General features: G+C 45.0%; 1 protein-coding gene across 4 annotated transcripts in view; it reads right to left on the bottom strand.

Annotated features, from left to right (window-relative positions):
* Nucleotides 1-21568, bottom strand: part of LOC135324656 (netrin receptor DCC) — a 547074-nt gene that overhangs the window by 332354 nt on the left and 193152 nt on the right. For all 4 annotated transcript variants that reach the window (XM_064501341.1, XM_064501342.1, XM_064501343.1 and 1 more), the window contains exon 2: nt 12030-12350. In XM_064501341.1, the coding sequence (XP_064357411.1) occupies nt 12030-12350 (321 nt within the window). The remainder of the gene's footprint in view (nt 1-12029; nt 12351-21568) is intronic.

The following is a 21568-nucleotide window of genomic DNA, read 5'->3' as shown; positions in this document are numbered from 1 at the left end:
AGACGGTTTAAGAATTAGATGTTTTAGCTCGTAAAGCAGCGATCATGCAACATCAATCATGGCACGCAGGCCAGTTTGCAGACCTACGTTTCTTCACTGCTTCACGTCAATCAAGCCCCAAACTAGCACAGACTCCAATGACTCCTCTTGGACGGACACAGGGACAAACCAGGGTGCAGAAATCTGACCCGTTTAATTAAATTGCTTGACTGATGCGGTTTTTGGAACTTGAAGAGCGACTCGGCTGATTTACATCTCTCCCCCACAGTGACACGGTGCCACCACAACTGACCTATTTCTCACTTGCCCAACAGAGGTCACCAAGGACAAGTGAGAGGGTTGTAAACAGCTTCGCTCATCTTATTAAACATCACCGCCGAAACGTGTATAGATTTCAAGTAAGCGAGGTCAAGAAACCATTAAAAAGGTTAAACCAGAAACAAGAGAGCGTGCAAGGCGGCCGCGAGATCGTTCCAAGTCGCAAGATTAAATTAACCTAAGGAAACCCCCGAAGGCGGCCACATCTTCATTAGGGTCAAAAGTAAAATCCAGAAATAGGTGAAGACCTATTGAAAACCGTACAAAGCACGGGCTACTGAGAACGCCTCACTTTTTATTGCATTTAACTGATCACACCTGTTCAACATTGCGCATTTATTTTTCCTGAGCAATTTCTGGAGATTTACTGGTACCGATGTCAGCAGAAAGCAAACTTAAATCACACAGCGATGCTTTCAAGTCTGCTGCGTTTGTGTCAGTTCTGAAACGCAACGCACACGCATCCAAACAGGGATCAGAAAAATACCACAGGCAAAACAGCAGTTAGACATCTAAAGAAGTTTTCTCAGGTTTTAGTCAGCTAAATGAGAAAGCGAGTGAGCCAAAAACAACCCTCCGGGACCCACTTAAGCATATGAAATGATAGAGGGGCCTAAGCCATCACCAGAAAACATACCTTAGTGCCTAAAATTGTGCTACTGAGTATATCCCAAAGCTTTCCTGCCCTGCCAGCCCAACTCCCCGAACGCTTGGCAGCAAAGGCTCCTGAGATGACCAGGGCGTGAGGAGCACATCCGCAGCCAGCACCATGGTCCACCATCCCACCCACTCCCACGAAAAACACGCAAAAAGGACCCTGTCCCAAACTGCCACAGATGGGCAACTTTGGCTGCATTGGTCCCAGTTTCAGCAGGAAGGACATTGGAGGCTCTTCTGCCAACTGACCCAAGAATTAAGACTTTCTGATGGGGAATGGGCGCAACGGGCTCAAACCTCCTCAGCCAAAGCAGGTCTAAAACCTCCGTCTCCCATTTCCTTAGCCAAAACTTCAACAAAATGAAACAAAAACACACACCACAAGGTTACTTCTTCCTCTAACAACGCTATAATATGAATGATCCATCCATCCATCCCCAAATGTTTTTTACGCTAAATATACAAGTAGCCCCCAGCTCTGGAGTCCAGTAAGGGAAGGAGAAGAGTTCAGACATGCTCCTCCTCCTTGGCTGTCCTAGGCTTTTCAGCCCTAGCTTTCAGCTCCTACAAATCTCACTCTCTGGCACTTAATTCTCCCCATTCACTGTAAATGAAGCTCAGGATCCAATTCATCATTATAAACGCTACTCTGAAAGCCAGGTCTCTAATGTTCGGGATATGCTGGGGGAGCAATTCAGGTGTAGAGCCATGTTCACAGTGAACCTAAGTGCCATATCCAGCTACTCAAAGCTACGTGACACCGGGTTTGAAATGCAAGTACCAAATTATTATCCTGAGCTGCTCACAGTTAAGAATATAACACATTTCAGCAAAGGCAGTCAACACATTTCCAAAGAAACAGCTCTTTGTTCTTTTATAATTCTGGAAGGTAAATATAGCTGTAAAGTTACTCCCCTCCCGCACCCCGAGCCTTATCCTAGCTTTTCTCAAGAAAAAGTCCCAATTATTTATTCTGTATGAGAAATGCATGCAAGATCTCTGCATTTTAACTCTTTTGATAACTACTGCACCACCTGGGAGCACAGTGTCAGGATCCTCCCCACCACGCGTGTCATTAAAGCAGGTACGTAAGGGCAGGCAAGAGTCCGGCACGCCAGAAAGCTTCTTGCTACTTTGTGCCCTAAGGTACCCACGAGACTGTTGTTGGAAAAACATGATCACATGAAGAAAAAAATAGTAAGAAATGTTAAGATATTTGTGTCCGTTTAAACCAAATGCTTTATTACCCAGAGCACCGTACAGATGGGAGGGGGCAGCTCCTCTCCGCCTGGGGTGGTCAAAGCCACTGCAGCTTTGTGCTTTTATTGCCTCCACGGTCAGACAGCAGCTGAGCATGGATTTCAGGGCAGCAAATGTAAATGTCAGCATCTAGACAGAAGCAAACTTCCCTTTCTTCGATTGCATTTTCTTATTTTCCCACTTGTGCAACTCTGATAGGATTGCTTCTGACGGTATTGCTTCTGGTTCTCCAAAAGATACTCTAACGATAGACGGATAAACGCACCGAGGCGCTTGCACACCTCGCTGAGAAGGTTGTGCAGGCAGCAAGAGGAGGACTACAACCCCTGCAGAAGAAGGTGCGACAGCCCTGCCTTCTCCTGGGCTGCTCTAGCAGCGCCAGAGGAGGAAAAAAATCATGAAGAAGAGAAACTACAGACCGTAATTTTAACAGCAAAAATACCCTTCCTGGCTAAAGAAACTGGTAAGCCCAGAGCCCTTGAAAGGCAAGGCGAGGAGGGCCAAGGCACGACTGACAACACCTGGCTCAGTGGCCCAAGGCAGCCATGGCCAAGGAAAAGGACTGCTCCAAAAGGAAAGCCACCTTTGGCAAACCGGCCCCGAGCACTAAACACAGGCAGCGCCTTCTCCACGCGACAAGCCTTCGCTCTGCAGACGGGCTGAGCAGGGAGAGGAGCCAGGGAAAAAAGCAGCAACACGTAAAACTTTCTTGGTGAGGCTCAAACAAGCAACAGGTGCTGCGAAGGTGAGAAGCATGGAGGTTTCTTCTCTCACCTTCACCGCATTAATTATCACCTCTTCTGCCACAGCAGATTGCAGAACATAAGTAAAATTAAAAGTAATTTACCTTCATAACAATTTTAGGAAAAGTCACAAATGTTAATGTATACTCCAGAAGAAACCAGAAGTTGAGCATTCGTCTCCAGGTATAAAACCCCACGCCCCACAGCGCTTTTGGCCAGTACGATGAAGGGGGACATGAAGAAAACCGAGGCTTAATTTCCAGCAAAGCCCCCAACAGATCCATCAGACTCCACAACAGTCCCAAGAGAGGCTGGAGGAACCTCATCGCTTCGGACCTGTGAAACCAGACCAGACAGACCGTCAGCGAAGGCGCTGCGGGGAGCGGTCTCTCCTGGAAGGTAAAGCAGCCAGAGGACCTGCCAGCCGATATCCCCCTCTCGTGCTGACAATCCACGGGGACAACAGGCAGCTTTCCCCCACGCAGCAGGGATGGATTGGAGAAGAACATCACTCAAGCGTTTTTCTCCTTTGGGGAATAATGCCATATTTAAGGCCGATAAGTCCAAGACTGAAAATGGCCAGAGAACAAGTGTGCTGACACAAATTCCTTCATCTCAGCTACCAAATTTCAAACCTTTTTTTTTTTTTTTTTAACAAGAAAAATGATTGCCCGCTCAGTGACGTCCACTTAAAGTAATTACAAAGGTCCCATTTCATCCTAGCTATTTAGGTGCCATAAGTACCAGAGATCCCACAGTCACCTGAGCATGAACACAGAGGGTTGCAAAAAGGAAGGATCCAATCTGCAACTTGTTGAGGTGCCACCAGTGCCCTTATTCCAATTTACCACCTGCAACACAGGAGTTTTCAGAAGAGCAGCCAAAAAGCAGAGCAAGAGGGTGAAGAGGCACGAAGGCAGAACCACGCAGCGCAACGAAGAGACACTCGGAGCTAGAACGACAACCAGCATTGGCACAGAGGCTGAGCTAATTATAATTAGCCCTACAGAGCAAGACACAGGGCTAATTAGCTCCACTGCAGCACCTCTCACCTGTGTTAGGCCAGAGCTATGCCAGGTGGACACCCTGGCAGCTTGCAGCTAGACCAGCGGTCTCGTTGCACTGCACCATGATCCCCAGCTCAGAGGTGACAGACTCAATAATCCGTGGAGAGCCACACGATGAGCTGAAGTAGTGACTAAGAGTCACAAGAGAGGCCACAAGTGTTTCAAGTTTCACACAAAACAAGAACACAGCCCCTGTCCCAAGATGATTACAACTGAAGTAGGAGGCCAGAGACAGAAAAAGGATAGAGCTGGATGGACTGGTGAGAGCACAAGAAACAACGAGGCTGTGGAGCCTCCGTCCTTGGAGGTACTCCAAAGCTGTCTGGACACGGTCCCAGGCAGCGTGCTCCCGGTGACCCTGCTCGAACAGCAGGTCCTGTCCAACCTCAACCCTTCTGTGACTCTGTAGCCAAAAGCACTGACACAACTTGCTGAATACCTTTGCTATTCCAAAAGTGGAAAATAAGCATTTGAAACAGTAAAACTAGCTCAAAACATCTATTACTCAGTTCTAGGTTTCTACTCAACGTTCAGAGGGGAGGGAGAGAGGAACATGGAGCAGAGTTTTGATGGTCATCAACCCTGAAACGAGCTTGCCGAGCAGCTTTGCTGCAGTGACAGAAGAGGCACCGACACCTGGGTGTGCCTAGGCCCGCTGCCGGGGGTGCCCCAGGGTATTGCAGCATTAACAGAGATGAACAGATAGCTTCACATTTGTGTTACATATACAGTTAATTATTCCTCCTCCTGAAAGGAAGCCTACCCAAGAGCGATGTGCATGGACACACGTCAAGAGATCCACGGCTGAAGCAGTCCTCCCGTCCTTGGGAGACTGCTGCTCCCAGCCAGGTCCTAAAGTAATCCTGAAGTGCCAACAAGAGTAAAACCGAGAAGCTGATGAAAGCAATTCTACAAATTACTGTGTTGATGCTTAGGCACTTAAACATAAGGTGCAACATCAAAGACACACGTCTTTAGCCATGGCTAAAGGTCAGTCTATGTTTAGCAGAAAGGTATAGCATTAGAAAGGTTTATTTTCTGTGCAAAAACAAACAAAAACGACAGGAAAATGAAAGAAGAGTAGGGAGGACGTATAAAGAGTTAGAACAGAAGTGGGTGAAAGCCAGAACTTTGCATGAATTCGACACAGGAACGGGCTGTCATAGACATGCTTCTCCACCCTCATCGCCAAGGCGCCTCCAAGTCACAGGACTCTTAGTACATCTAAAGGGACTTAATCACTTCTAATAATTACATTTATAGCAAAATAAAGCGCATATTTAAATATAACTGGCATATTTGTTATTGCTATTTATTTAAACAGCATTTAAGAGTGAAGGCTGAGCAAAGTATTTGAGTAATTATATTGTATCTAGATTATAACAGATCTAAATAACTACACTTAGATATAATGCTCAACTGTCTCTAATTCTACTCATTTAGTCCCACTTTCCATCTTATTCTTTGCTGCAAAGACTTAGATGACTGGCTCTGAAAACTCCCAATCTTCTTCATTCTTTTTTGGTCTGTTCAGCATGATGAATCTGGTATTTTAAGTCATGGAGCAGAAGTCTGCTGCCACATTTGTCTCCTGGCACTGGAAGTCACCTCAAAACTTGCTAATTGTCTTCAAAACCAGCTGGTGCCTGATGGCAACTGTAATGATGACGAACAGCCAGTCCCCAGGAGTCAGTTACTTATTCCAGAAGTTTCACTAAAGGGGATATTCAAGATCAAAGTCTTCTGCTGGCCAACTGTCAAGTAAAGATTGAAGCAATACAAGGAGGAGTGTGCTCTTGCCTTCTTTCATGTTTAAGTTGCTGCTTACACAAAATCACCACCTGCAGCTCTCCTGTGAGATGTGGTCACAGCTTACAAGAAGAGAAGAAAGCCACCTCCATCAGCCCTGTACATGGGACATCTGAAGAAGTGAGGACCAAAACAGAAAACAGCACGCAGGAAGTTATGTTTTTATCTGATTTCCTGATATTTCCTTTCAGGTTGCAGATCTGTTTTAGTTTTATTACAAAAGTGCTAACGAGAGTTAATGGTGTGCCAGAGTATATATTTGTGAGAGAGAGGCGCATGTAGATCTTGCAAATATAACAGTGGGACATTAAACAGCAGTAAGCGTGAAGTGAACACTCAGGGATTGTCCATGCCATTAAGCACAAACACTATTAAGCACCATAGGTCATCAAGTGATGTAAAAAGTGGTCCCACAGGCACACATGATTAGGCCATGCAGCAAAAAGAAAATTCAAAATCAGCTTGTCCTTAAGACCCCAAACTTAGCCCATGCACCAGCACACACTGCGCGCGCTAAGCACAGCTCTACACTTGCTGCATTCACAAACTCAATACCTACGTCAACGCAGACCTTTATGGCAAGCTGAATTCAAATTAAAAATTCCCTCTATAAAAAGGCATACTAGAGAAGAAACCCATTAGTCAGAAGTTCATAAAAAGTATAGCCGTTTCACTGAATTTGCTGTCTAGTGGTTATACTTTTATCTAAGTTTCCCAGATGTATTGTCTGCTTTACAAAGCTAAGACTTGCATCTCTTATTTTACTATTTATCAAGAAAATCAATTTTGGAGCTCCAAAATGAGTCTGAGAGGAAAGCAGAGTCTGTTTTAGTTTTGCTTACTAATGAGACTGTATTTATGGTTTACAAAGTCACACAAAATAGCCTAAGATCTACAGTGATTCTGGTAGGAATAAAAAAAGATTAAGTCAGTTTCAGTTGATTTCAGTTGTTGTACAAATAAAAACAGAAGTTAATGGTTTGGAAGGTATAACTTGAAAGCTGTTTTCCTCCTTTACAAAAAAGTGATTATCAGAGATTTAGGGAATGAGACATGAGAGAGAGACAACACTTTAATCCACACTTCATTCACTCTGTCCAATATAACATTTCCTAAAACTGTGGTATAATAGGCTTCCTTTGTTTGTCCCATAGCTTCCGAGCAGCAATACTCCCTTGAGTCACTAAATCTTCATCCTTAGTTTTTAAAATCCTAAAATACTAGCAGGCAGTAATCCTCGGTATTCTAATTCTAATTTCTTAAACATTGTGTGCACACAAAGAGATCTTAAAATTATCAGTGGATTTAAAATATTTTAAATAATTCAGGAAAACAAGGTTGTAACACTGAAGGGGCATTAAAATTTGTTTCTTCTCATCTGAAAGGTTTTAACCTTGGGTTCGACAGCTGTCCTGGTAACTAGTCTGCTGTTATTTGACACCTGGCAATGCTGGATGCTCTGTCCAGACAGGAACTTGTTGACACAGTCTAGTCCTAGAATAAACACAGTCACAGTGGGGATTTGAGAAGTCCCTTTTTCTTTCCTTGTTATTCCCACCTCTGACACAAATCTTCTCCCAACAACTAAAAACTTGCTTCCAAAATGAAGTCCAATAAGCCTATGCGTGACAGAGCCATGCTGTGACACCCACCGTAACAACACTTTAAAAGATTTTCCTCAAAAACAGTCTTTCAGGAGGCCAAAGTGCAACACTCACAAGTCTCTACTGACGGTAGATGTATTTGACCAAGCCTCTCTGTCAACTATTTTTAATCTAAAAGGTCTCCTCAGCCTACTTCAAACTAACACACTAAGCTCTGAACATGAAGGTGCCTATTCTGCTTCAGTTGGAGCACGATCCCCTTGCCCAGCTGCCCTTCCAGGGACGCCCCGCGCTTCACATCCATCCCCTTCAAACCACAGATCGGAGTTTCTGCTGGATCTTCCCGGGTGTTATTTTATTCCAAGATTCAGCCTCAGATTTCAGCTGGGACTGAATCAATGGCAACATACACTGGCAAAGAAGGAAATGCTAAACTCTATATTGCTTAGGACAGACCAATTCTTGGAAGAAACTCATTTAAAAAGGCCCTTAAACATACAAATGCTGCCCTTGTGCCTCAAGGATTTACTGAGGCACAGGCCGTAGTGGAGACGGGCAGAGGGTCCCGGCAGACCAGTCGCACGCGCTGCCCTGTCCCCTCCATCCTCCAGGCACGCACCATCAACCGTTGCCAAAGCCAGGACACCAGCCCGAAGAGATCTCCTTGGGTGATCCAGCCTATCCATTACAGTTTTCACAAGAAAAAAATGACTGTAAGCTGTTTTCAGCAAGTTTCTCTCTAGTTATCAATTGATACAACCCCCAAAAAAAGAAAATTTCAACCTTATCTCAGAGAATTAAGTCTTCATCAAGGAGCTGGATGCTGAAGCGCACAGATGGCTGTATAAACTAACCCCGGGCTTCTCTTTTTGTCACTCTCTGAAACACCGATGTTTTTAGTTAACATAAAGGCAGAACAGCTGAAGCACCGATTCTGCAGCAGCATATGAATAGAGACATAACGCAGTGTAGTGCGGCTTCTCTCTGAAAACCTACCAATTACTAGAAATACCAATAATCAGTAGGCTGTTAAATTGGGACTTTTAATACGATGCTAGCCGAGGAAGCAGCTCTTGGTCTCCCTTCAGTGCCCTCATTTCCATTTCGGCCAAGACACTTTCACAGCTGGTGACTGCTAAGGCCTTAAAAACCCTTGAGAAGTTCTTAGAAAAAGTGCATTTTCTTGCACATGGCAGGCTTCATGCAAAAAACTCTGGAGCGATTAAAATGGTTTAAATTTGCTACATTTTCTTTATCAAAAGCACTTCAAGCCATGACAGTACAAGGCGAAGGATTTTAAAAGGGCAATATGCTTTCAGCACCCGAATGGTTTGTTCTAAGCACAGTTGACTGCCACCTCCTAGCAGTGACTAGTTTATTGACTGCTAATGCTTTAAAAAGTGAGATGAAATCAGGCTCATAGCCTTAACTGCAAGAAAGATATATGCCCTCTACGCGCACCAGTGGTTTGGCAATCTTGACCTCAAACGACATTAATGCTGATGCCATTAATGCTACGTTGCCAAAAAGCACTTTAAGTGCTTAAAACGCACAGACATATAACAAAAACAAACAAACAAAAAAAAAAAGGACACAAGATTATTTTGTGATTCAGTGAGTGATTCTCTATCCAAACCATGCCTGAAATATTAAGGCTCATGATCCCTGCTTTAAAATCTTGCAGGAATGAAGTCTTGCATAGGACCAGGAGCCTAAGCAAAGCGCGGATGGATATGTGCTGTTGATGTGACCACTTTCTCCCACTCATCAGGATACCACGGTCTAACATACCATCATGATCGCCTTTTCATGAAGGCTCTTGGCTGTCTAGAAGCATTCTGCTTAGCAGTGATACCTTGTACAACACATACGGATCAGAAGGATTCAGCTTTTAGCTGTTATATCGCTAAATAAAATTCTGTCCAGTCCCCTTCCTCCACCTTGGTGGAAGCAGGCTTTTCTGAACACAAAGTTTGCTCGCTTTGCCAAGCAACAATTAACACAACATACTGGAGCGCGAGACCTTCATTTCTCCTCTCACCCTTCTCCCCCTTACTCTGCTGCGTTTCCATCTGCCAGTGCCTTAAGTCAGGGATGTGCTGCCAACATTGCACAGCGACTCCCTCAAAAACAATTCTGCTCTCTCAGGAATACGCATGTCCTTCAGAGAGCAAAACAGCATTTCTGCTTAGAGACCTTGCTGCCAGTTTTAAATGCTGTACATCCTATATTCCACCTTACAACATGAACCATTTATCATGGAGTTAAAGAATTACAGAATGACTGATGCTGGGGAAGGCACCTTTGGAGACCGTCTGGTCCAGCTCCCCAGCAGAAAGCAGGTCAACTACAGCAGGTTCCTCAGGGTTGTGTCCAAGTGGATTTTGAGTATACCCAAAGATACAGACTCCACTACTTGTCTGGGCAACCTGTTCCAGCGTTCAATCACCTTTACAGGAAAAATGGGGGATTCTTTTAATGTTTAAATGAATTCCCTCCATTTCACAGCTTGCCTTTATTGCCTCTTGTCCTTTTCATTCCTTCCAGTTGAGAAGTCTTTATTAGTCCTTCCAGTTTCTGCCAAGTTGATTTTGAACAGATCTCCCCCCTCTTCCTCCAAGCTTCCCACCACCACTACAGGGGTGCAAGATCAGGGTCTGCGGTGCAAAGGATGGTTCCTCATGTGAGGAGCTCAGAATTACGGGTTTGGGCACAGCACAACAGATGAAAAACCTACAGGGAAGAGTCACAGATGTGCATTCACTCAGGGAGTAATTGGAGTGATTTTATTAGTTACTGGTTGCCAACAGCCAAAACAAGGCCAAGCAACATCTTGTAGTGACAAACCAATGGCCTGTTTGGCACACGCTGGCTCTGCGGGCTCCCGCCGAGGGTCACATCCGTAGGGCTCTCCATGGCTCTGCACAAGAGCCAGCCCAGGGCAGGGGCACGCTGCTGAGGGAGCTCGGTGAAGAGAGCTCCCACACTACCATGGAAGATCAGACAACCACAGAGATGTAGAGAGAAAAAGAAGTGGTGGGGAGTAGGTAGATTAGAGAAGAGCTAAAAAGCGACCAAAGGGTAAGGAAAGCTACTGCCTGTTGTAGTCAGGTACCATGAGAAAACATGTCTCTTCTAGCTTGTAGAGCAGGGTTTAGAAGGTGGAAAAGAGGACCTTAAGACGGGAAAGTGTGTTGAGTCCACAAAGGATACTGGAGACACCGTCTGAGAACAGCTGCCTGGGCTCCAACCGAGTGCAAGGGTTTAGCAAAGCACTAGACAGCAAAAAAGTTGCAGAGGAGCTGGACTGAGTTTCAGTTTTTTCTCCGTCCCCATGTTGTTCAAAAACACAGCAGGACTGGAAAGTGCATGGACTGGGTGCGTGGAGGCCTCGAGAAAAGGGTACCTACCCCTGATGAGCTGTGCGAGGTGCAGCCAGGTAAGGCTGGGAGCTTTACCAGCACCAGCCTTTTCATTTCTTTTTTCTCTTTCATGTAAACCCAATCTTCTCCTTCACATAACCAAATCCTTTTTAACAAGCTCATAAGCTCATCCAAGCACTAAATACCATAATTACCACTCCTTTCCACAGCATAAAAAAAGAATAATTTTACTTTGGCTGCTTTTTCCCCCAAGGATACTACATGAACACCTTCAGACGGTTGCTTACAGGAAGTCCAGCTCCATCTGTACCTACACCAGGCAACCACACCGTTCTTTAAAAGGACTGTTACAGCTCTCTAGCAACACTCAACAGCTCCATCTGTACAGAACCGTATGCAGAGAAGAGAAACAAAAAGCATGCCCTCAGATCTGGTGAAATTCCTAATTAACGATCCTAAAGAAAATTATTCTGAAGCCTAGCACATTCTAGCTAGCACTAGTTATTAAGTGACTTTGGGTTTCTTTGTACCTTTTATTCAAGGATTTCCAAACATTCTTTTTCAATGATTACATGATTAAGGTCTCACTACATCCATTTCAGAGAGTAACAGAGAAGCAAGAGATCCCTTGAAAACTTCAGACCCAAACATCTTTCACAAAGGTATTCAGTAAGTCCACGTGAAGCCATAAGCGTGCTCAGACACCTGATAACGTATATTCCTCTTTCTTCTGTCATATACCTACACAAGTACTTTAAAGGAGATACAAAGAGGCTGCCAATTCTATTAAGCTGCATAATGAGTTGTCTCTGAAAGAGCTCCTAAACCATAAAATTTGTACATTCACTCTAGAGGAGTTCAGCATTTTATTTTTCTGATCTTGAATTCACCAGAAAAAGCAGTTAATTACTAACTTCAGAGGTCTCCTCTGTTTTGATGACAATAAATATGCAGCAAAACTCACAGCAACAAAGAGTTGATTAGACATATTTAAACAAGAATAATACCTTGTCAGAACTAAATTACTGTAGTAAAAGTGTCATATCTAGCTTTACTTCTTTTGAAGAAGGGGGAAAAGAATCACAGCACTTCTACAAATGCATTTCCCCACTTTTTTTGCTTTTAAACACGCAACTTCTCACAAACAGTATTTCCAGCAGTCCAAAAGACAGGAAAGTTTCTCCCTACCTGCTACCATGACCTTAGCTGTCCGACTGATGATAGCTCCGATGCCTTCTAAAGATGCTTCACACTGGTAGAGACCTTCGTCTGGCTTGTGGTGCCTTGAATGGACTATATTTTGTATCAAGAGTGAGCCATTGGCCAACTGCTGCCTCCTTTCATCTACTGCCAGGTTTAAGAAGACCGCGTCCTTCTTCCATTTAATCACTGGAGCTCCTTGATCCGACTCTGCCGTGCAATTCAAGAGCACGTTGCTTCCACGCATAGTGACAGCATCCGCAGGCTCAGTCAAGAACCTCAGCGACGTAAATCCCTTAACCTGCGAACCTGGAACAAACAAAGGAGGAGCAAATATTGGTTAGGCATTTCCATGCAGAGAGAGACACGCTATATCTGATGCAAGTTTGCTATAGAGCGCTAGCGCAAAATCCCAGGGGTACCACAGACCTGCCTGGCAAACACTCCAGGAATTAAATTAATTGGCTCTTATGTTTCTCTGCAAACTGATTAAGGGGGAGGTGGGGGGAGCACAGAGGATATTTTTGTCCCATCAGCACAAAAACAACAGTTATAAACAGATTATATATGTATGCATGTGTGCATGTGTGTGTGCATATATATATAAAAATACAGAGATGAAACAAAGCTAAACCTGTACAACTAAGAATGCGCCATGTCTTGAATTTTATTTGGAGAGTTTAATTTCGTACAGGATTTGCTCTGGGCACATACACTGAGATACATTTTGGCATAGGAAGTATGAAAACACTGTTGGGCCCATCTTTCTTTGCTGTCACCAAGCACAAGAGAGCACACAAGTACACAACCCTGCCATCTTTCAGAAACAGCGTCAAAACCTCAAAGCTGGTGGCACGTCTTCCACCTCGCTCGAGCAACCACCTCATCACGACCAAGCCGCCTGGCCATTGCCTTCTACTAGGCAGCAAGAGATGCCCATGCAGAGGGAAGAGAGGGAGGCAGCAGTCCGAGTGCCAACGCTGCAAGCACCGTTTCGGCAGCACGGGTGACCCGTTTTCCGCCTGCTGCACGAGTGCAGAGGAAGCGGTCTGGAGTGTCGCGCTGGTAATGGGACACCCACCAGCTCTGCATAGGTAGGAGATAAACGGAAACAAAGGCAGCAAGAGGTGCTCAAAGCAGAACCGGCGTTACCCTTTCTCGCCTACGCAAGGTGATCCTTTCTGCTACGGAGCGGGAAATCATTAAAGCGCTTCCGCACAGGCGGCTGCAATAGCATCAGGGGGCACAACCTCAAAGGACAGAAAACAGTCCTCTTTCTCTGCTGCATCACACGCTTTCTAATAATTTATAGCCAGGCAAAGGACATATGCAGCTTGCATTTTAATTAGACAACTATCCACACACCCTCTTTTCAAGCGTCAGTGACTAGACTTTGGGCAAGAAGGTACCAGGCTGCAGTTCCCTGCAAGTCACAGTTAAATCAAAGTCTCTGCCACATCCCGGCCTTGCCTGGGCCGCCCAGCAACAGCCCCCGAGGGCTCTCCCGGCTCGTGCCGAGCCGCCTGGCCTCGCTCCGCTGCCCAGACGGACGGAAAGAGCCCCGACCCGCACCAAGCGCAAAGGCTAAGTCTACAGCGTGCCCCGAAACAGCTGTAGGTGAATGTAAAAGGGGCTGATATCTTTCATCAAATGAACTCTTCTTTTATGTCTCCAGAGCAAATGACAGCATGCAAATTTATCAGACTAAGAGATTTAAGATACTTGTAGTCTCTGATAACTTTTGAATAATTACTTTTCTATTTTATATCCCAAGCCAAAACTTCCTAAGGAATATGTATAACAACACACAAATAGCTATCTGGCATTTTGTTTACAGGTATCAGTTTTATTGCCAAGTATCTAGTTTTTACCTATAAAGTAATTATTCAAGTAGTCAGCTACCACATCTTGCTTTAAAGCACCTAAAGAAGTCAGGGCTTCAAAAATTAGTAAATGCTTAGCAAAAGGGAAAATAAGAGCTGGAAGCATCAACTTGTAGCACAACTTTTTTCAGCACCAAAATCAACAGCATGATATGACCCAAATCGACAATAAAAGGTAGTGTCTAATAAAAGCCAGAGGATCATATCCCGATTTCTCTCTCACCCACATTGATGTTCTGATTTCAGTTACTGGAACAAGCAACGTCAAAATGAGGCCCAAAAGCTGCACACGAGCACAGGACTTTCTTGCCATAAAACATTTGTAATAGTATAGAGATATTTACAATGCACTAAAGAGTAATTATTTTAAAAACATGTGTTCCTTGCCATTCTCCCAAAGGCAACTGTATTCCGCTTGTAAATCAGCAAACAGCTGATTTAAACAGCTTCTTGTTGGACGTTTTTTTTATGTCACCAATACATATAATACAGCTTAACACAGCTGTTTATGACAGCATGTTAATGATTTTATGTGGCTATTATCACAAGTAAATAATCCACTTCTCCAGAAGAAACGGGGTTACGACAGTTTCCAGTGCAGCAAATACAGAAGTTACAGAAGTTAAACAAAGATTAACTTTCTTTTCATGCAATTACCCTTGCAGTTCAGCTGCAATTTCAGCTATTCACATCCTCTGCAAAAGCCATATTTAGGCTAAATTGCTTTACTACAAGGAACCTAACAGCACGAATAACCTGGAAAGCTTTCTGCATATGAAGAAATTCAAGTCATCTTGGAAATATTATTCCTGCAGATAGAAGTAACAGTAACATCTTAGAAGTGTGAGAAAATGACCATGTATTTTCAGAAAATATTACTTGGAAGTCTAGAAAGGATCAGAATCTAATAGCCAAGTTTTTGCAGCATTTAGGTGCTGAAAGAGAAAGGTAGAAAAGTATTTGAAAATCCCACTGGTGCCTATTAGTATGTGAAGTACCGGCTCAGTGAAAACCTCACTACAGCGTTATGCCTGAAATCAAAGGTCTGGAGAGTTTTCCAGACTGCCGTTATATTACACTCCTAACTCCAACAAGATTTTTCCCTCCTGAACTTGTACCGCCAGCAACAAATACTAAACCCAACTCCTCTAGACAGGTTTATAAGGAGGCATACATCACACCTAATACATAAACCCACCTAAATGCCTGAAAATACTGTTCAAGTAACTTCATGACATAAACCTGGGATCAACAAATCTAGCTTCTGTTGAATTAAGAGACAGAAATCCCAGACCCGACCAGGCCAGACTGCAGCGCACCTCTGCGTCCTCCTTCTGCAAGCATCAAACTGAGGACTGTCATCTGAAGAAACCAGAAGTTTCCTCCTCAAAGGTAAGTTTTAGACTGAAGCGTTACTACTTTACTTACACTAGGAAACCAAACTCGGATACTGCAGTTGAGGAAGCGTGCATAGCACACGCTAACCAGGCAGATGCAAGTTCTGGCTGCTGCAGAAGGCAAGAAGTGGCCATAAGTCATAGACCTACTTCTAGAGGGCTATTACAATAAGCTTTCCTCAAAAAATGCTTAGTTACAGTTTCTCATTACTGGGTCTTCTCCAGGGGAATGCAATTTCTCAGTGCAGATTTCTGTATTCACTGCATTTGCACTAAGGAAGGGGCTGTGGGGCGTCTGTGCACACACAGACACAAACACACCCATGCACAAGCCTGGGGAGGAAAGAGAAACCCCACAAACACAAAGGGCCTGTGAAAGAACTCCCAGGCATTTTGGAAAACGCAATTAAGTGCAACTTCTCCAGGAACTTGCCTTAATGGTACATTTCTGTTGAGACACAAGTACTAGAATCACAGTTCAGCAGCGTTTCCCTGGATTGCTATGGATATTACATAGGAGACACTGCTGAAGGAGGGGAGAGAAGTTAAAAAAATTAAAAAAATAAAAAAATATACACCACTCAAACTGAGGACCTCACTCCATATGCTCAAGCCCAAACCAAACATCACCCATGCTGCTCTTACACCAAGGTATGGAAGACCAGCTGGCTCCTACTGAAGCTCATTCTGTAGATCTTGCTGGGTTCCCACTGCCTAAAATCCCTGGGCTCTGAGAACTTGAGATCAAAATGGAGCAGAGCTACAGAAAACTCCAGCTTATGGAGGTGTTTTCTCCCAAGAAACTCACTACCACATGAATTTTCTGCATTTCAGCCTGTGCCTGTTGCCTCTCATCCTGTCACTGGGCACCACTGGGAAGAGTCTGGCTGCAGCCTCTTGATACCCCCCCCATCAAATGTGTATACACACCAAGATCCCCCTGAAGCCTTCTCTCCTCCAAGCTCCACAGGCCCAACTCTCTCAGCCCTTCCTCATATGAGGGATGGTCCAGTCCCTTAACGATCTTTGTAGCCCTTTACTGGACTCACTCCAGTAGCTTGATGTCCCTCTTGCACTGGAGAGCCCAGAACTGGACACAGCACTCCAGATGCAGCCTCACCAGGGCTGAGTAGAGGAGAAAGATGACCTCCCTTGACCCGCTGACAATGTTCTTCCTAGCCCAGCCCAAAATACTGTTAGGTGCCTTTGCCACCAGAGCACATTGCTGGCTCACGTCCAACACGGTGTCCACCAGGACCCCCAGGTCCTTCTCCACAAAGCTGCTCTCACGCTGGTTGGCCCCCCAGGCTGTCTCGGTGCAAGAGACTGTTCCTCCCCAGGTACAGGACTCTGCACTTCCCTTGGTGCAACCTTATGAGGTTCCTCTCGGCTCACTTCTCCAGCCTGTCAAAGTCACCCTGAATGGCAGCACAAACCTCACCAAATCAGCTACTCCTCCCAGTTTTGTATCATTTATAAATTTGCCGAGGGTGCATTTGATCCCATCATCCAGGTCGTTAATAAAGATGTTAAGTAGTCCCACAGGAGTAGCTACTGTGGCCGGTACAACTAGTGACCCTGGCCTCCAGCAACCCTTTGAGCCCAACAGTTCAGCCAGTTTTCAGTCAATCTCACTGTCCACTTATCTAGCTCACGCTTCAACTGCTTGTCTATGAGGATGTTATGGAAGACTGTCTAAAAACCTTACTAAAGTTTAGATAAATCAGTGATCATTAGTAGTCACCAAGATGTGGAGAATACACCTAGCCACATTTACACTCTGCCCCAATGCTGACGTTCACCAGTATGGCTTGGAAAAGACAACCTATGTGAAGAAACATTAACCACTACAGATAATATCTGCACCAGAGTAAGGAAGTCGCTGAGCTCTCAGGACAGCTTGCCTTTCCTGGGACTTGCTTCCAGACTCTTTGCCTCTCAAAGGCTTTGAGTGTCCAAACAACAGATGGGAGTGCTGTTATAATTGCTTATCTCTCACAGCAAATACATTCACCTGTCGCATGCATACGCAGGTATTATTTCAGGTCCAACACTCATACATTCAAAGAAAACTGAGACTTAAAGGAAATTAAAAGTTCTGCAAACCTGAGACTGGTGCAAGTGATGGGTCCAGGCCACCTTATTGCTTCCTTTTCCCTCTTATTACAGTGTTCACAGAAGGACTGAACACAGATTTATGAGACCTATGGCTTAACTACAAACTTGAACTTGAATAGCAAGATGTAAAGATTAAACACCAGCTGCACAAAGCAGCCATGTCAGCTATTCTGGGCACATCCACGTCATCAAACAAGCCCGCAGCACTGCCTGGGAGATCTGAAGCTCTGAGGTCAAGGAGAGCACCGTTCACAATTGCCCATGCGCACTTTAGCCAAATAAAGGAGGGGGAAAAACTTGAGACTGAAAAACCCCATCCTTGGTCCCTTGCTGCTTTAGCAGCCAAGACATTATCCTATGTGATGACCTGCTATGTGATATAGGAATTAAACTAATGGGTTTCCCACCCTGACAGGTAGCATCAGAGCTGCTTCAAGGTTATCGGTCTCCAGGCCACAGACGCAATTAACATTTGAAAGGTCTCTCTGATGCACTTCTTAATCACGCTCTCGCTTTGAATCCTCCACTTTCCTGGTCTGGCTCTGTGAAGTGTGATCTGTCGGGGGGGGGGGGGGTTGGGGTCGGGGTCCCCCCCTTCACGTTCTGCATCACTTGCTGCCATTAGTGAGAGGGAAGAGAAGTCACAGTTGCAAAAGCAGTTAGTTAGCCAGGCCACCCCCGGAGCCGCCGCCTTTTTCAAACAAACACGAAGTAGTAAGACTTCTGCACACAGGCCATTTGAAAGCTGTGAATACAGAAATACCCCCCAGTCTAGCTGAAGTCTGGCAGCAGAGCACTGTAGCTGAACTAAGTCTGCTACAATGAAGTGTATTTATGGACACTCAGAGTACGCATTTCCTCAGAGGATATTTATTCCTTCTACAGATCCTACATGAAATTAGCTGAGCAGTCAGGCTAACAAACATTTATCCACATGTCTACGTAATGCAGACAGTACAGCAGAACTTGGTACAGTTTTACCTGTTTTCACAAATATATATTAAGCTTCGTATTAATGTATTAGAAGAAGTCTTGTTTCAAAGCTTTTATAACTTACGACATGCCTACTGGCATGCTGAATATTTCATTTCAGCACTATGAAGCTTCGAAAACCTAGCCTCATGTCTGCATTTAATGTAAAGACGTGGAAATAAAATTCCTGCTCCAAGACATTTGCAATATAACACAAGAGCGTTTGGCACCTGGAAGCGCAGGGCCATTGTTATACAAAACTGAACACGTACAGCACTTCGTCCTGATGTTCCAAATAACTTTTTTTTTTTCTTTTTTAAAGTCTTATCACAGTACTTTGGACTGTACTGAGGTAAAGATGTTTATAGCGACAATTCCATTAGGAACTCTTCCATATTCATTGAATTATTAAGAACATATAATGACTGGATATCTGATTTTTACATGAAAGACTCAGTTTGATTTAAAAATTAGGTCAGGTTCTTAGCAGAGTTATGACTCAGGATTGTGCCTCCAAAGCTCTCTGCTGCTTGTACCCAGAGCACCTAAAACAGTCACAGAACTTGAGCGCAACTGATGAGCAACACCTACAAAAAGGCTTTATAAGGGTCTGGTCTGAAACCACTGGACAGATCAGCAATGACCATGCTCATCACCTGGGTTCCATGGCCAAGCCACCCCTCTAGGGAAAAAATATGGTCATCTGGGGAAGAAAAAAAAATAAAATAAAATCCCACACCCCCACCCAAGCAAACCGGTTCAGCTTCAAGTGCAGTTCTCCTCAGCAAACAAGGAACGATGGACCTTACGCAACAGATGCATTTGGCATTTGTCACATCACTTTATACACTCTGAGCACCCAGATTTAGCCAGGCTGAGGACGCTACAAGAACACCGATGGCATAAGAGAGATCAGAGCACACACACACACAGACGCTCCTTTCCACTGCCCCTTGAGGACTGCTGTCCCCAGAAGCACTATTCATTGGCTTTGTCTCCTTTCCCAGCAAGGATAACTGCAATAGCTGATCAATTCAGAGAACGGCTGTGTGGCTGACTTCAGCTCATCTAAAACCATGCTGCAGCGAAAGGGACCGTCCTCCCCCCCGAGGTGCCCCAGCTGTACACTCTTGTGGCCTCCCTCCCTTTGGCTCCAGCAAGCAGAGAGGAGTTAGTCTGACCCACCGATCTACCTCAGAAAACATATCTTTTCAGTCAGATCAGATCTCTTGCGGCCGAGCCACAGAACACGAGGCAGAGGGCAAGGGCACACAGCTATCTGGGGCACAGGGCACACAAGGAGAGAAGAGAAACTACATCTTTTAGCAGCAACCTGCAGTTAGTCTGGCTGAGGGAGAGATGAGATCAGCTAGACTGCATAAAACTATCTGAGCAAGTACTGACATCACCCAGAGCTTCCTTACTTTGCTCCCGCACTCCCTGAAGCTTGGTCTACAGCAGTCCCCAGCAGAAGCAAAGCTGCCCATAGATCCCCTGAGCTGGGATCTTCTGAGAGCGTCAGGTGGAGGCAGACCATTTCCATGCTCTTGGCCCCAGACAGCCAAAATCGTTTGGCAGCCTGCATAAAAGCTTACTTGACCCAGACGTATTTGGCTATATTGAGTGATGGGGTAACACTGGAGGAGGACTGAGATCTGCTCACAGCAGGACGCACCCATCTCTTTGGTCAAGACTTGCCAGGACCTCTAGCAGCAGCTACGAGTCACAACAGTCGGCACAGCACCCCCAGCAGTGCACAGGTTTCCTACCCCAACTAGAAAGGGCAGTTTCAGTTGAAAGAGGCATTTTTTCAGGGCAGAAGTCAGCCCTAGGCTTTTCCCCATCTACGTGCCATAACTTAAGTGCTTCCTAGCAAGCTACTCATCCCATGGGAAGAGGGGCCCAGAAGAGGCTACCACTCCCAAAGCCAAGAGCAACAGAAGCTTTCACTGCTCATGCAGAACAGCTGTCAAGTCTTTCCACTCTGAGATAAAAGATTGCACCCTGCCAAAACCATTCTTCCAACTTGACTGACTGTACTGGGGATGATTATGATAGTCTGCAAGAAAAAGTATTCTCCTTTTTTGGAGGGATTTCAAAGAGGAAGCAGACTCATTCTACAATAATCTGACAGTTTGTTTGCAAGATCTAAACAAATGGGCCAAATGTGCACAGAAACTCACAGCCACCTACTCTGCTGCCAACTGGCTTTTGGTCTCTTCAAAAGTAACAAAAATGGTGGTTCTCTGACCGTAAAAACACTACACAATCCAGTTTCTCCTGTTTGTTTTTAATATTTTCTTCCACAGCAGGATAAAAACAGAATCTTTCCTCTTTAAGAGAGCTGTTTATGTCAGCCACTTATTTCTGTATTCTGACTGAACATCAGATGAAAAATAAAGTCAGCTGGAGAAAAACTTGCTCATTAAGGAACTTCAACAGCCCTAGAGCCCTTCTCTCCTAACGAAGGGACTCCGCCATGCAGTATTGCCAGACTTGCTTCCCATGGCAGCAGGATCCAGCAGTAGCATTCAGCTCTGCTGGGACACAGAGCATCTATAATTTAATGCTGCACCTTCTTCTAGGAGGAAATAGAGGGGCTTCAAGAGGAAAAAAAGACACATTCTCCTGCTGGTTCCCCAAATGTCAGCCCTGCACATTCTCCTGCCATCACGAGGCAGGACCAAGACGAGGAATCGGTGAGGGGATGTGCTTCAGGAAGGCAAGGAAAAGAGGTCAGGGACACAAGCACTCAGGAACAGGCAGGTGGAAGAACGAGTGAAGCAAGCAAGAAAATTCACAGTTGAGGTTCCAGCGGTTGAAGAGGGAGTAGGGTAAGGAAATAAAGCAGGCAGGAGGGAGCAAAACGGCAGCAGCGTGGGAGAAAAGACGATGAGTCTTCATATGCAGATGTATGGATGGCCCAGCTAAGGTGGGATCCATAGTGACATCCAAGGCTGGAGCTGCTCCTGCTGGAAGCAGAAGCTTGGAGCACCAGTTATGGTCACATGGAGACTGCTGTCCAGAAGCACGGAGAGGAACTGGCATCATCTGGACTCAACAACGGCGGAGTTGGATTTTCACTTCGAGCACTCAGAGAAGACTGCTGCATTGTTAATCACGCTGTCTGACTTGCTAGTGTTTTTCCTACATGTTT

This window comes from Dromaius novaehollandiae, chromosome Z (genome assembly GCF_036370855.1).
Source record: "Dromaius novaehollandiae isolate bDroNov1 chromosome Z, bDroNov1.hap1, whole genome shotgun sequence".
NCBI lineage: Eukaryota > Metazoa > Chordata > Aves > Casuariiformes > Dromaiidae > Dromaius > Dromaius novaehollandiae.
This window is presented reverse-complemented; position numbering and strand designations above follow the sequence as displayed.